A 15,351-nucleotide genomic window follows, 5' to 3' on the forward strand; every position below is an offset into this window, starting at 1 on the left:
TTGGAAGTGGGTGGGATTGAGGACAGGGTTTGCCGGAGGGCTTTGGCAATCTTTAGGACCCCTTCGTGCACCAGAAATGCGACACATGCAGGGGTGGATATGGAGAGCACATTGAACAAAGTGTCCGATTGCTCCGCCATCTCTTCTGCCTCTAGGCCTAAGTTAGTGGCCACCCTTTGGAGCAGGGCTTGGTGCTCCTTAAAAAGTCATCTGGTGGGCTAGCACGGGAAGGCCCCAACACAGTCTCGTCTGGAGACTAGGACTGAACCACTGGGAGAGGGCCTGGGGCATCATCCCCCGCAGGGGAAGGGGGCCTCAGGGTGTGCACCTGTCCCTCCACCTCAGCATCAGCTAATGCTTTGTGCACCAAGCCCAGTGCCATCAGTGCCGTTTGGAGCCTGACATGGTGACTGACGATTGGTGAGACAGGCATTCGTATAACCAGCACCGCCGAGGTTGATGCAACCTCAGGAGCCCAGTTGCGACGGTGCGGTCTCAGAGAGGGCTGAACTCCCTCCCATGTCGGAGGAACCCTCCTCCAGTGACCAGGGCGGGGCCGTTGATGCCCGAGTCTGCCATGGGTGACCTGTGCCTCAAATAGTCAGACCAGTGCCGGGAGTAGGGGGAGCAGCACCGTGTTGGGGAGCGTCTAGGTGACAGTGATCATTGGTGTGGAGAGGTCAGCGCGAAGATGACCAGTGCCAACTACACAGTGACCAACGATTCCCTCTGGGTGAGGCCCAGCACGAGGGTGAAGACCGTTGCTGGCGATCTGTGGTGGTGGTGAACTGGTGACCTGGGCTGATGCGGAGACCGGGGGCATGGCGATAAATGGCTCTGCCTCAGCTCCGTAGACCGGCGGCGTTCACTCGCCTTCTGGGAGGCTTTCACTGCTGGCTTGCCCTTATAGGGAGCCTTTGCCGGGTCCATCGCAGCATGCAGTGCTGGCTGCAGTGGTAGAATTCTTTGCTCCTTGGGAACTGGGAAGGCATTGACTCCGCCATCAGTCTGGATCCCCTACTGCTTCCTGGAGTTGGTGGTGCATCCCTTAGGGGGGGTAGGAGGTCCCCTTGGGGATGTGCCACCTTGCAGCTCTGGTGTGGGCGGGCGGCCCAAACAGGGTCCTTTACCCAATACCCCTTGGTCTGTCTTGCTTGGTGCTAGGTCCCGCTTCTTAGGCTTCTTCTTGGGCACTGGCGAAGGGGATCGGTGCTGGGCGGAGCCCAGTGCCAGAGGCGCGCTATGCACTGAGGCCAAAGTGCTGGCGTTGCATCTGGCCAGGCCAGCTCCAAGGCTGTGCAAAGAGCGGATTTCATGTGGAGGACCCTCAAGCGAATGTCGCATTCTTTCTGTGTCCTAGGATGAAACTTCTTACAGATGGACACTTTTCTTGAACGTGGGATTCCCCCAGGCACTTCAGACAGCTGCTATGCAGTCACTAACAGGCATAGGCCTATTACAATCAGTGCAGGGCTTAAAACTCGGAGACCCTCCACATGGCGTGCCCTAACTAACTACAGTACTTCACAGATACTTACTAACTAATCTACAATGAACAAAACTATTTACAGCTGGAACATGAAGTTGAAAGGGAAAGAACTGCTGACCACTTGCAAGGCAAGGGAGAGAGGCACTCTGACCAACCACCATGGGCGGTAAGAAGGAACTGGGAGGGCATAGAACTGGTGGCGCCTGATATGCCGACCCATAAGTGCGGCACTCTAGGGGCAGCCACAGCTGACCCTACAGATACCACTAAAGCAAAAATCTCTGACAACTGTGTATGTGGGCACGCACACACCTAGAATGGAATTGACATGAGCAAACACTTGAAGAACAACTTTTCTGTCTTGGGGGATGACCTCACATTATAAGAGCTGCTTTTTCAAAACAAAACCAATCACACTATAGAAAAAAAACCCTAAGTTTCTGTTACAAGAAACTGATACTTGGAGAAGAGAAAATTTGTAATGTGGAGAAAGAAGATGGTGCCCTCTAGAAAATCTGCAGGAAAAAAATAAAGATTAAAAACTAGCAACAAGTTGGACAGAAAATAAGTGTCACTGGAAAGAATGGAGACACTGAAGAAATTAAAAGAAAGATGGAAAGATTTGGAGCATAAAGCAAAGGAAAACATTGCTAACTATTAACAAACAGAAGGTCGCTGGGAAGATAACAAAACCGACTTCACTTGAGTCTAGGATTGCTAGCATTATAAATCCAGATGGTCTAAACGCAGCATGATCCCAACCTACAGCAATGATGGCAGCAAAGTTATGTATTTTTGTACTGATTACATTGTGACTGTCTCGCCTCTTATTTATCTAATTAACATTAAAGTGATTTAGTATGACACGTTTCAAGTATATAGGGCATAAATAGAAACATCTATGATAAAACAAACAGGATTTAAAACCTTCTTTCTTCCAAAACATTAAGAGGCCAATGGGAGCCCGATTGGGAGCTCAGCCTTTTCTGAAAAATCAGGTAGATGCCTAGTTATGGGATTTAGCAGTCTAACTTTGGGCTCCTGTTTTTGAAAATCTTGGCCTTATAAAAGTAAACACTTAGAGACATTAGTATTTGAACTGATAGATCTGATAGACAGATGCCTCAAGATTGCAGGTCTCAAAATTGCAAATCTTCTTTGTGTTTGAATTAAGGAATCATGGGTCATGACCCTGACTTCTAAGCAACTGCATTAATGCCTTATTAGATTACAGCTCATAGCTGTGCATGAATACCTAAAACTACCTCCCTTCTGTCATATTTATCAAATAGATACAATATGTGTGTTCAGTCTCTCACAACCATGATAGATGAAAATATACAAAATTAGAAATATTTGCTGGTATGGGTGCTTATGTCTTTCTTACAGAAAACATATGCCATATACAAATTAACATAGATGGTTGCTTGTTCTTGCATTTTGATGGTAAAACTACAAGGTTAATACCTATTGTATTGTTTAGGTAATAAACAAGTAAAGCATGGCTGTGGTTTTGTGTGAATGTCTCCAAATAATTTTCTAAATCCTCATAGGAACTTGGAATTGTTTAGCAAAATGAACATGTAAAATACTAGCTCGTCAGTAGAGACAAGAAAATGATGCTAGATTGATGCTTGTTTTTCCAGAAACCCTCTCAAAAGTCAAATAAATTAGACTGAGATAAGAATACATTTCATACACAAGGTGGCAAGTACAATTCACATATGCAGCATATACTGTAAACCATATCAGAAATATCTAGGACCTAATCTTTCTAGTTATATTGATTTTATACCAGTGTGTCTCCATTGACTTCAGCAGTTAATCCTGATCATCACCAACTCCCAAACCTCTCTCTACACTCGGTTCCCCATCCACCACATGCACCCCTTTCTTGTATAGGTCACACATGCCCAGGTTCACACATCTAAGGCTTTGTCTACACTAAACCCCCAAATCGAACTAAGGTACGCAACTTCAGCAACGTGAATAACGTAGCTGAAGTCGACATACCTTAGTTCGAACTTACCGCCGTCCAGACCCGGCAGGCAGGCTCCCCCGTCGACTCCGCGTACTCCTCGCGGCGAGCAGGATTACCGGAGTCGACGGGGGAGCACTTCTGAGTTTGATTTATCGCGTCCAGACTAGACGCGATAAATCGAACCCAGAAGTTCGATTGCCTGCCGCCGAACCAGCGCGGTAAGTATAGACAAGCCCTAAGCATACCACCCACCAGAATTGCAGATCCTAGCCTAAAACTCTAAAAATGCTACATGACAGCCTAATTGCTCCCATTGCAATCAATAGTAATCCTTCCCTTGACTTCAGTGGGAGCTGAGTTAGACCAGCTGAGTGTTTTTGAAAATGCTGTTCCTTAAATTGCCTGCCCATGGAAGTGTTGAGAGAGGGGGAAGAGAACATTCTCCAATTAGCGCCCACAAAGCCTGATTTTCTACTACCTTGTGCCCTGTGTAAACATACACATCTGTGCCAACTCAGTGTAAAATGGCTGTACAAAGACACAAACCACAATTTAAGGCCAAATCTCCACTTTTCTAAACCTTGTGCAGTAAAATTGCACACACTAATGTAATTTAGACGAGTATAAAGGTATAAAGTTGTCAAGTCCAGGGGCAAAACAGTTATGTGATTAGGTAAAAGTTACAGTTTGATTCTGGGTTCCAATACATCTATGTAAGACTGTCAGATGTGGCTGGTTAGAGAGACAAAGTTGGCGAGGTAATATCTTTTATTGGACCAACTTCTGTTGGAGAGAGAGAGAGAAAGCTTTCAAGCTTACACAGAATTCTTCTTCATGTCTGGGAAACTAACTCAAAGTGTCACTTGCTGAATACAGGATCTTAACAGAATGCTTAGCATAAGTAGTTAACACACATTTCAAGAGGCCAAGGTGAAGTGGCCCCTTAATACCCCTCCAGTCATAGGGAGGCAAGGAAAGAGGATGGGAGACAGCAGCTGGGAAGGTTGTTAGTGGATAACAGATTGTTGTAATAAGTCATAAATCCATACAGGACATGGTTTTTAGTGTCTACCAGAGTTATGAATTTAAGCTCCCACGCTTCTCTTTTGAAAGTGTTGTTTCTTTGAGGACTGCTAGATCAGATGAGTGATTGCTTTATGAAAAGTGTTCACCCACATGTGACATGGTGTTTTTGTCTTATCATTTTCCTGTGTAAGTTCATTTGAGAGCATAGTGTTTGGCTGGTTTCATCCACCTACTTGCTATTGGGGCATTTAGTGCTCCAGATGGAAGTATACCACATGTTGTGATGAGGTACACCACATGTTGTAGGATCCATGGATCTTGAAAGGTGTTTTGTGGGGGATGTTGATCATTGTAGCAGTGAAGATATGTCTGCCGAGTTTACGTCTGTTGTTCTGGCAGGGTCTGGTTCCATTTTGAGTTGGTGTGTCCTGGTCTGTGGGAGCTTGCTTCTGATTATGAGCTTGGAGAGACTGGGGGGTTATTTGAAGGCCAGAAGAGGGGGTTCAGAGATTTTTTTTTTCTTCAGAGTGTGGTCCCCATCAAGTATGGGTTGTAGTAGTTTGATGATATGTGTGTGGTGTAAGCCTGAGCCTCAATCATCTCTAAAGTCCTGTGCAAATGTGGTGTACAGTTGTGTTTTTGCAAAAATGCATATTCACTCACAATGGAAGAAACACATTTAGAGAAAAAACTATGAGCCTGGACTTTATGAAAGTGACTATATTTTTTTTAAAAAAATCAATCAATTTTGTGATAGAGCAGCTTTTAAATAGCATGTTCTGATTTTTTGTAAATGCTTTATTATTAAACGAAGGCATTTTCTTTTCCCTGGTTGGTAATACAGCCTGAGCTGTCTGCATTAGATACTATCTGTATTCAAAGATGTACTTAATAATGTGTAATCTATCATAATAAAACAGCTAACAGCAAACTACTTCACAGTTAAGCAGACAATGAATGAATAAGCAATGAAAATCTTACAGAGTTCTGAGAACTGCTCTGCTTGGTCTAGAAACCCCCTGTAGACATTACCAGATGATGCAGAGCAGCATGGCTATTGGGTAGTTCTTTACAAAAAAAACCTATTAGTTTAGCAGCTGTGGTAACAGACCTTTGAGCCTTTGTGGATTCCAGTGGCAGGGTGTTTTTTTGGTTTTTGTTTTAAACAAGTAAAAAAATGGCTAAGGATAATTTTACTACCAATCAAATGGTAACACAGAATGTATTTGTCTATTTTTTTTAAGGACTGACTCTTCTCTTAATGAAGGATTTGAGGGAGAGAGGGGTAAAGGCAGAATCATGTCTGCTGCAACAAGGGCTGCTTATCTAGCTGATTTTTATACAGTTAAATTTCAGTCTTACAGAAGGCATTAAATTGATTAATGTCTCAAAAACATTGGCAATATTTTGTTAGGTCCCCTCCACCAGCATAACATCCCCTGTTGAGAAGAGAAGATAAGTCACCTAGATCACAGATGGTACGAGTTAATGAGGTCAAGTTTTGTACTAACATGAAAAATCTGAAAGAACTAATAAAATGTCTTTTCAACCATTGGAGATTGCTTAGAAATCAGAGCAAGTGTCTCCTTCACAGACAGAGGTCTATTTAAAGTGCCCAACAGTATACAATTATCAGTGTAATGTTTATTCAGGAAATAGGCACTTAGATCAAACACTGATAGGAATTCCTAATGCTTGGACTGGCCAGACAGAAATATTAAGGTTTTGTGATTTAAATTATTGTAAGATTCACAGACAAGAGAACATAAGATTACGAATAGCATGTTTTCTACTATTAAATTAATAACAGTATCTGCTGCTGTCAAAATTTAGCAGGAGAAATCTATCTTTCAGTTTACTTGTACTGTATTGTGTATGTAATAAAGCTGATTGGTTTTCAATTGTGACCAAAAAAAATTTGAATAAAAACTGACATGTTTTATGTAAATGTCTGTTTTGCTATAAAAGCCATATTCCATCGAATACTTGTTAAATGGAAAATTTTCAGTTTTAAACAAAAACCTGAACATTTTCAAAGAACATTTGATAAAAATGAAAAAAAAATTAATATTGAAATTTTTCTCACCCGAAAAAAAAAAAAAAAAAAATCCTGACCAGCTTTAGTATATACTGTAGCTTGGTTTTATTATCACATTCACTTCTTGTATTTCACAGTACATCTCTACCCCAATATAACGCGACCCGCTATAACACGAATTCGGATATAATGCGGTAAAACAGTGCTCCGGGGGGCGGGGCTGCACACTCCAGCGGATCAAAGCAAGTTCGATATAACGCGGTTTCACCTATAACATGGTAAGATTTTTTGGCTCCCGAGGACAGCGTTATATCGGGGTAGAGGTGTATCTCTGCCTGTTTATGGCAATCCACTGCAAAGAAGTTCTATATAACCTGAAATAATTTCTGTCCCTGGGATTCAGTGAAATGAGGCTTTATTTAAACAATCATGACAAAATGTTAACAGATGTTGATCTATCCTTAAAAGAAGAGCAACACCTACTTCAAAATATATTTTCCCTCTACTTGGGAAAAAAACTCATCAGGCAACTGTAGAAACTAAAGGGTGTGAAAATGTAGACCCTGTGGAATTCATACCTTCTATCTCCTGTATGCAAACAAAGAGATTTCACATACAGCAACCACAGTACTTGCAAAAGCATCATCTTCAAGAGGACAGATGTTTGGGAACTCACTCATGTCTCACCAATGGGAAACTATAAACAGAAAAAACAGTTACCTACCTTTCGTAACTGTTGTTCTTTTAGATGTGTTGCTCATGATCATTCCAAGCTAGGTGTGTGCGCGCTCATGCACATGGCTAGTGGAGATTTTTCTCTTAGTGGTATCTGTAGGGCTGGTCCTAACATTCCCTGGAGCCCTGCACTTATGCACCAGTATAAAGGGGCACTGACAGCCCCCCTCCCTCTCAGTTCCTTCTTGCTGGCAACTCCAACAGAGGGTTAGGAGTGCAGGGCATGAGCAAGACATCTTGAAGAACAGTTACAAAAAGCAGATAGTCATTTTTTCTTCTTCTTCTCCTCCTTCTTCAAGTGCTTGCTTATGTTGACTCCATGCTAGGTGACTCCCAAGCAGTATCCCCAAAGGTGGACTCAGAGTTCACAGACATGCAGTCTGCAACACGAAGCTGGCGTTGTCCCGAGCCTGCTGTATAATGGCATAGTGGGAGAAGAAGGTATGAATCAAAGTCTAAGTAGCAGTTCTGCAAATGTCCTGGATTGGAACCTGCATGAGAAAAGCCACTGATTAAGCCTACGCCCTCATGGAATGGGCGTTCATGATTGTCGGGGTGGCACCTTCACCTGCTTGGAGCAGAACCTGATGTAGGTGGTTATCCAAGACAAGATTCTCTGGGACAAGACCGGGAGACCTTTCATTCCATCTGCTACCGCTATAAAGAGCTGTGTCGACTTGTGAAAAGATTTAGTTCTTTCCAAGTAGAAGGCCAGGACCCGCCTAACATCCAAGGTATGCAGCCAGTGCTTGTCGGGTCTTATGAGGCTTCGGAAAGAACACCAGTAGAAAGATGTTCTGATTAGTGTGGAACCGTGACCCCACCTTTGGTAAGAAAGCTGGGTGGGAGCACAGCAGTATATAGTCCTTGTAGAACATTGTAAAAGGAGGTTCGATGGCAATACCCTAATCACGGAGACCCTTCTGGTCAAAGTGATCGCCACCAGAAAGGAGACTTTCCACAAGAGAAGCAGCAGAGAACAGGAAGCCAGCACCTCAAAGGACAGACCAGTGAGTCTCGTCAGCACCAGGTTCAAGTCCCAGTGAGGAACCGGGTAGCAAACTTGCAGGTAGACCCTCTCCAATCCTTTCAGGAACCTGATCGCCATCTCATGGGAGAAAACTGATCTATGCACTGAAGGATGGAAGGCAGAAGTGGCCTTTAATCGAGAAAAGATGCTTTAGGTGGAGTAGATAGTCTAAGATGAATTGTAGTGAGGAGCAGGAGGGAGAAAGGCCATTCTTGTTATGCCTCATGGCGAACAGGTCCAATTGGGGAGTCCCCCCACCTCTGGAAGCTGTCGCTGATTGCTTCCAGGTGGAGGGACCACACATGGCGAGAGAAAAAGGACCTGCTGAGGTGATCCGCCAGTGTATTCCAGTCCCCAAAAGGTGTGATACCTTGAGACAAAGTGCATGTTGGACTAGAATTCCCACACCTGTAGCACCTCCTGACACAGAGCCGAGGAGCAAGCTAACCCTTATTTATTGATATAGCACACTGAGGCCATATTGTCTGTGAGAACCCACACAGCCTTGCCTGACAGATAAGGAAGGAACATCTGGGAGGCCAAGCGAATCACCCTGAGTTCTCTGCAAAATGTGAGACTGGAGATAGCCCTTCCCACATTGTCCTGCCAATAAAATGCAACTCTGATTTGGAGGGAATTCCTCAGCAGGGAGCTTACTTGGCCTCTATGCTCATTCATGGCTTGAACCTGTTTGCACTGAAGTCAGTAATAAAACTGCAAATGAATTAAATGTTAGAGAGAGAGAGACAGAGAGTGTTCTGTCTGACTCTCTCTCTCTCTCTCACTTTCTGCAAACAAGCCCTCGGTCTTAGCCTCTAAGCTAAAGCTACCAAAGGCAGTATCAAATGTGGTGGCCTAAATGTGAAAAACTAGTTAGCCTCATTAGCAAACTTCTGCATCAGCAGTCCCCTGCCTGGTCATTGTCTAATAATTAGACTGGCCAAAAATGTCAAATTTCGGTAAATAAAGTTAGGCACCTAAATAACTGGCTTGATTTGCAGAGGTGCTTGCACCTGTTCTTGCATTCATTCAATGGGAGAACCCTGAAAACCAAGCCACTTGTTTAGTGTGCCTCAACATTGATTTAGATGCCTAACTTCAGGAACCTAGGGAGGTAACAGACTGAAACATAACACACATTATACTGTAATTTCTCTCTGTATTCTTAACATTATAGTCAGCAGTATTCAAACCACTAGTAATTAGATTTAAAACGAACGGCAAAAGTAATACGTCTTGTTATGTTTTCTAAGGGCAAATATATATATAATATTTAATACAAGTGATGAAACAGCATTTGGAAGTGCCCTTCTCTTCTTTCTGTTTTCCATTATTGCCATGTACAATCTGGAACTTAATATAATAAGAGTGTTTTAAAAAGAAATGAAAATGCTGATTCAACACAACGATGGCTTTGGAGTACACATATGTGGTTACATTTAATAATATTCAAAAATGTATTTGAGTAAAATGCAGTAAGCTATTTCTTCTCAACAAGCTTTGGGCCCTGCAGCAAGTAGCATCATGGTATATACTGTACGTTATTTTGGAACAGACCCTAAACCTACTTCACTGGGTAGGTAGGTAGAACATGATATCTCCTCAAAGAGAATATGATTTGTAAGCTCACTACATCAAGAACTTCTATGCATTCTCCTTTCATAATTCCTTGGGTGCTTCTATTTTTCCTTTAAAAAAATATAGTAGCTTTTATTCAAACAAATCCACACTTACATAAAATTTTAATGTCAAGTTTGCCGGTATTTTCTCCTCTTTTCATTGTTGGAGGAAGTTTTGACTGTTCTTCTGTCTTTCCCTTCCTGTTTACTCCAGCATTAGAACTGACACCTAGGGCCACCCACAGTGTGCACTATTTAGCAGTTGCCAGGTCTAAATCAAATTCTGCAATGATTTTTCCTGCAACCTTTCTTGTTCTGTGGATGATTTGCCACCTAGTCCCACTGGTGAAGTGCATGACTTGTTATTGCATTTAGTAGACTTTACAGTTTTCCATTTTAAAGGTTTGGGCTAAACACCGTGGCATTGTTTTCATTAGAACCATGTATAAGGCTTCTGAATAACAGTGCTAAATGATTATTTTTTTTAATTCCACACTTCTGCGCTTAGTGTGATAGACCCAGGCCAGTTGGGTACAGCAGAATAGCAGAAGGCAGATATACCGGCCACTGGATTAACAGTTTTCTGTTCCCTGACTGACCAGAGCAGGGGCTGCTCCAGGCTAATGAGAACATCTGACTCCAATTAACCTGCAAAGAGTCAGGTGAAGCCATTAAGCTAATGTGACCACCTGACTCTAATTAAGGCCCTGCTGATACTATAAAAAGAGCTCACTCCAGTCAGGCAGGGAAGAGCCAGGGAGCCAGAGGAGAGGAAGTGCGGCTGAAGGACTGGTTAATGAAGACACCCTCAAGTTATTGATAAGGGAGCCCTAAGGTAAGGGTGAAAAAGGGAGAAGCAGGAGAGCTGTGGGGAAGTGGCCCAGGGAAATGTAGCAACTCTGGCAGTGAAAGGTTGGCTGCCAACAGCTGCTACCATTAGGGTCCCTTTCAAGGTCCCTTCCAGTTCTAGGAGATGTGATATCTCCATTAATTTAATTTTTAATTTAATTTAATTTTAACTCCAAGAAATGTTGCCACTTAAGAACGTTTACTGGTTTATTTATTCTATTTTTATTAAAATATTTAAGAATTACTGGAAATGCAAATGTAAACTTTGATTTTGGGCCCATTTATATAAATTAAGAGAATGTACATTTTTTTCTGCTTTTCCTTAAGAGCTATAAATTGCTTTTGAAAGAGTAATTGTTCACAATCTTGTCTTTTTATTTTTCAGTTTCCTAGAAACAAAGGAAAATTAATGTATCTTATACTTTTATTTAAACTCTTAAATGTGCTTTTACTTAAAGTCTGAAAGGATATCATTAAAGGATAAAGACAATCATAGCTAAGCAGAAATCAGTCAAAATGTCAAATACTTTTGGGGTTTTATTTCATGTGAGGCTGAAGCTTGCTCAGTTTTTCAGGAAACCCAAACCCTCAACCTGCATCTGTGCACACATAGGGTCTAATCAAGTTTTGACTTCAGTGAGCTTTGGATCAAATCCACTAGCTATTTACTGATCAAACTGGGGTTTGCAGTGTGTAACCTCAGGGATGCAGAAGTGGTTTGACGGCGGAGGGAATACTGAATGATCAAAATTTCTCTAGAATTGTCAGAAGCACTCAGGATGGAAGGTGATCTACCCCGATATAACACGACCTGATATAACACGAATTCGGATATAACGCGGTAAAGCAGCACTCGGGGGGGGGAGGCGGGGTTGCGCGCACTGGCGGATCAAAGCAAGTTCAATATAACGCGGTTTCACCTATAACGTGGTAAGATTTTTTGGCTCCCGAGGACAGCATTATATCGGGGTAGAGGTGTACTTTCATTAAGAAAAATCACAGTTTCCAGTGTGTTATCTGAATTAAGCTAATTTAAGTGGTTAAGTTGCGTATTTAAATATGTGCAAAGATAATTAACTATTGGAACAACCACTGATGGATTCTCTATCACATGAAGTCTTAAAGTCATTAAATGAAGACTGAATGTCTTTCTAAAATATATGCGCTAGCTCAACCAGAAGTTATGGGCTCAATGCAGGAATTACTGGGTGAAATTCCATGACTTGTATTCTGTCAGACTACATGATTATAATGATTCCTTCTGGTCTGAAAATCGATAGTATTTTATTTTACACTATTAGTTACCTTTAAAACAATGACACCTTCATAGAAATTAAATTTTCTGCTATCCTGATGCAAATATGGAGTTGGGGTGTGAAGGCGAGGGGAGCATGAAAGCAACTTAATTATAGCGATAAACTTGTTTACTCAAAACAGGCCAGTACTGAGCCCCACTATTTTGAAATGAAAGATCCCTACTCTGGTGTGAGCTTATATAAAATGTCACTCATATATAAACAAACTTGACTTTTAAACTTCAGAACTATGGGTTAAGTGGTATATAAACAACCTGACAGCACTAAAACCAGGAATTCAAAGAGAATTCTGTGTCTGCCCACAACACGGCTGCAAGGATTTCCACTCATTTGCTTGTCAAAAAAGAGGAGAAATAGGACATTCCAGCCTCCTATTGGGCAGTCATGACATCTCAGATGTATTGAAATCATCATACTACATATGGCATGAGTTGAGTTTGCTGAAGAAATGCTGTTTTCTTGGTTTCTGAACTGATGCTATTTTGATTAAATAATTGTATTATTACAACAATAAATTCTGTTTGAGTCATTTTTAACATCAAGTAGAAAGGTTACTTACCTGTCCAATAAATGGAGTTCTTTGAGATGTGGGGTCTCTAGTTGTATTCCACTCCAGGTGAGCATGCAAACCATGCACCTGAGACAAGAAGATTTTTGCTAGCGGTGTCTGTTGGTCTGCACCTGTGCCCTTCGCCTCCTCCAGAGGGTATAAATGGCAATGTGGACTGACTACCTCCCCATTTACCTTTCTAGCATGAATACCCAGGATAAGACTCCACAGCAGAGACAAAGGAGGGTGGGTAGTGGAATATTGATAGGGACCACGTATGTTGAAAAATTCCAGTTAATGCTAGCAAAAAATCTTTTGATCTCAGGCTCATGCACACCTCAAACAGAATACACGTAGAGACCATCACTTGAAGAAGAACTTTATCATGTTCTCTAGCAATACACAACGTTTATAGAAAACAAATTTCCACTCAGTAAAATCCAATTACCAATGTCTCCTTGTTGCTGCAGACTGAATAGTTAGCATGTCTAGTTGAGCTGTTCTGTCATGCAGAAGCAGAGCTTGAACCATTTCCTTTTTCCTCCTACCTCATATTCACGTAAGTGCTTAGTCCATCTTTCATTCAGTCCCATATTTTACATGTCTTTTAAAGCCAGCTGGCAAATTTTAAAGGTGTTTTGCTTACATACAACAGTGGCAATGTGGAAAGACATATGGGAATACATGTAAGCAACATATTACGTAAAAGGCTCTAGCAAGCTGCCAGACTGAGAAGACAATTTGTGTATATATATAAAAATTCCTTACAGAGGTGAGTTATTATGGATACCTAAATGCATAAATAACAGAAGGAAAATCCCAGTGAATTACACTTCTCAGAAGAGCAATTCTGAAAGTATTCCAGTTCTGGCAAATAAAAACTTCTTACTTCTTTGAAATGACTAATTTCCTCAGACTGCAAAAATAATATGCATCTGTGAGCACTTCATTGTCTGCATTATGCAGGTGATCAAGATCTAGCTACACAAAGTGAAATTTACAATACTTTTCTATTCCACAAAGGGTGTTAAATGCACACCCAGCCTAGAATCTGTCCCCAACATGGTTTCTACGAGGGGGTAGGAGAGACCAGAAGTAAATAGCATAAAGCTGGTTATGATGACTTTACATCACTTGGGATTCTCATATGCAAGCAGAATTCACAGCTGCCTGTTTAAAGCCATCCCTTTTGCTAGACACGCACAAGGGGGACAAAGTGGGTGCAAGGGTTGTCTTCAGTAAATAGATATACATGACGAGCCTTTTAAACCAGAACAGACGACTCCAGGGATATCTGTGATCCTAAGTTCAGAGAATAATCTTCAGAGACATCTCCAGCCTGCATTACAGATATTATTTCTACCTTCTTCACAAGGTTGTTTTAAGACTTAATTGATATTTATAATCAATTAATAGGGTAAAAGCGCTGCACATGCTATTATTGTTATTAAGACAGACAGAGTTTGCCAGAGACTAGATTTGGAGGTGAGAGAAATACAAAAAGGTTGGGCATTTAACTCTCTCTCAATAATAATGATGTTTTTATAGAGACACTAACCTATTAATTGATTTTAAACACTGAACAAGTTCCAAGACAACTCTGTTAGAAAGATAGTAATAATTACTCCTTTTTATATGTGGAAAAATGAGGCACAAAAAAAATAAACTAACTTGTCCAAGGTCACATGCAGATCAATGTAGGAATCAGAAATAGAATTCTAAGATTATTAATTTTTATGCCCTTTTCCTCTGTTTTGAAGCACAAATATCATCTTTGAAACATCCCCCCTTTATACAAACAGCAATAATTTATTTCCCTGCATTGTCCATGGACAATCATGGTTCTTAAGTAACAATTAAAGCAAGTGGGCCACGCTTACCCTTGTATGGGTGCGAATGTGCATCTTTAGTCCATCATTCTTGCTGAAAGCCTTGTCACAGTAAGGACACTGGTAAGGGCGCTCACCTGAAAATAAGATAAGCATCAGAGTCAACAAATGCAGACAGAGGAAAGAAAGCATTGCCTCAGTACATCAAAGCAGCACAGCATGGTTGTGTCAAACATTTTTCTGTTCTAGTGTTCATGTTCAGTTCAAACAGAGAGAAAGATCTGAGCATTAGGGAAACTACATATAAAGAATAAAAGATCTGTTTGGACAACATGTAAGGCTGGATCAAAGTATCACTTTCAGCTGCTTGATTTTGTCATGAAATATGAATACATGCAGAGAGGGATTAAAAAAAAAAAAGCTGCAGTCCTGGTGACAACTATGCTAGGATGAATTCTATTGTGGCTAGTACAAGGTTAGTCATTAACTGTTCCCAAAGTACAGTACATTTCCCTCACTTCACATCTATTCATCATTAGAGCCATTTGAGTGTCACAAGCCAATTTAATTACAAAACCCACTTCTGTTCATTTGTTGCATTTAACAAAAAGAAGGGCAACAAGATCTGCCCTACGGGAGGCACAGCAGCTTCTGTGAGGTGCCCGATGACCCCAGTGGGAGTAGAGAGCACTCAGCACCTCACAAGAAACCTGCTGTACCTCACAGGGATTGGACACTGAAATTGATGTAAATCAGGATAGTTTCTGCTGACTTCAGTGAAGTCACTCTGAATTTATACTATAACTCAGAGGCTGGGCCATTCAGATCCACTCAGTAGAGGTTTTCTGTAGCTATTCCATAATTTAAACTAACGATAAATTTTACAATT

The 15,351-nt window shown here is 41.5% G+C and overlaps 1 protein-coding gene across 6 annotated transcripts in view; it reads right to left on the minus strand.

Annotated features, from left to right (window-relative positions):
* PRDM5 (PR/SET domain 5) overlaps window positions 1-15,351 on the minus strand; it is a 140,610-nt gene that overhangs the window by 19,269 nt on the left and 105,990 nt on the right. For all 6 annotated transcript variants that reach the window (XM_054031058.1, XM_054031061.1, XM_054031062.1 and 3 more), the window contains one exon: window positions 14,514-14,599. In XM_054031058.1, coding sequence (XP_053887033.1) covers window positions 14,514-14,599 — 86 coding nt within the window. The remainder of the gene's footprint in view (window positions 1-14,513; window positions 14,600-15,351) is intronic.

Source organism: Malaclemys terrapin, chromosome 5 (assembly GCF_027887155.1).
Source record: "Malaclemys terrapin pileata isolate rMalTer1 chromosome 5, rMalTer1.hap1, whole genome shotgun sequence".
In the NCBI taxonomy this organism is placed as follows: domain Eukaryota; kingdom Metazoa; phylum Chordata; order Testudines; family Emydidae; genus Malaclemys; species Malaclemys terrapin.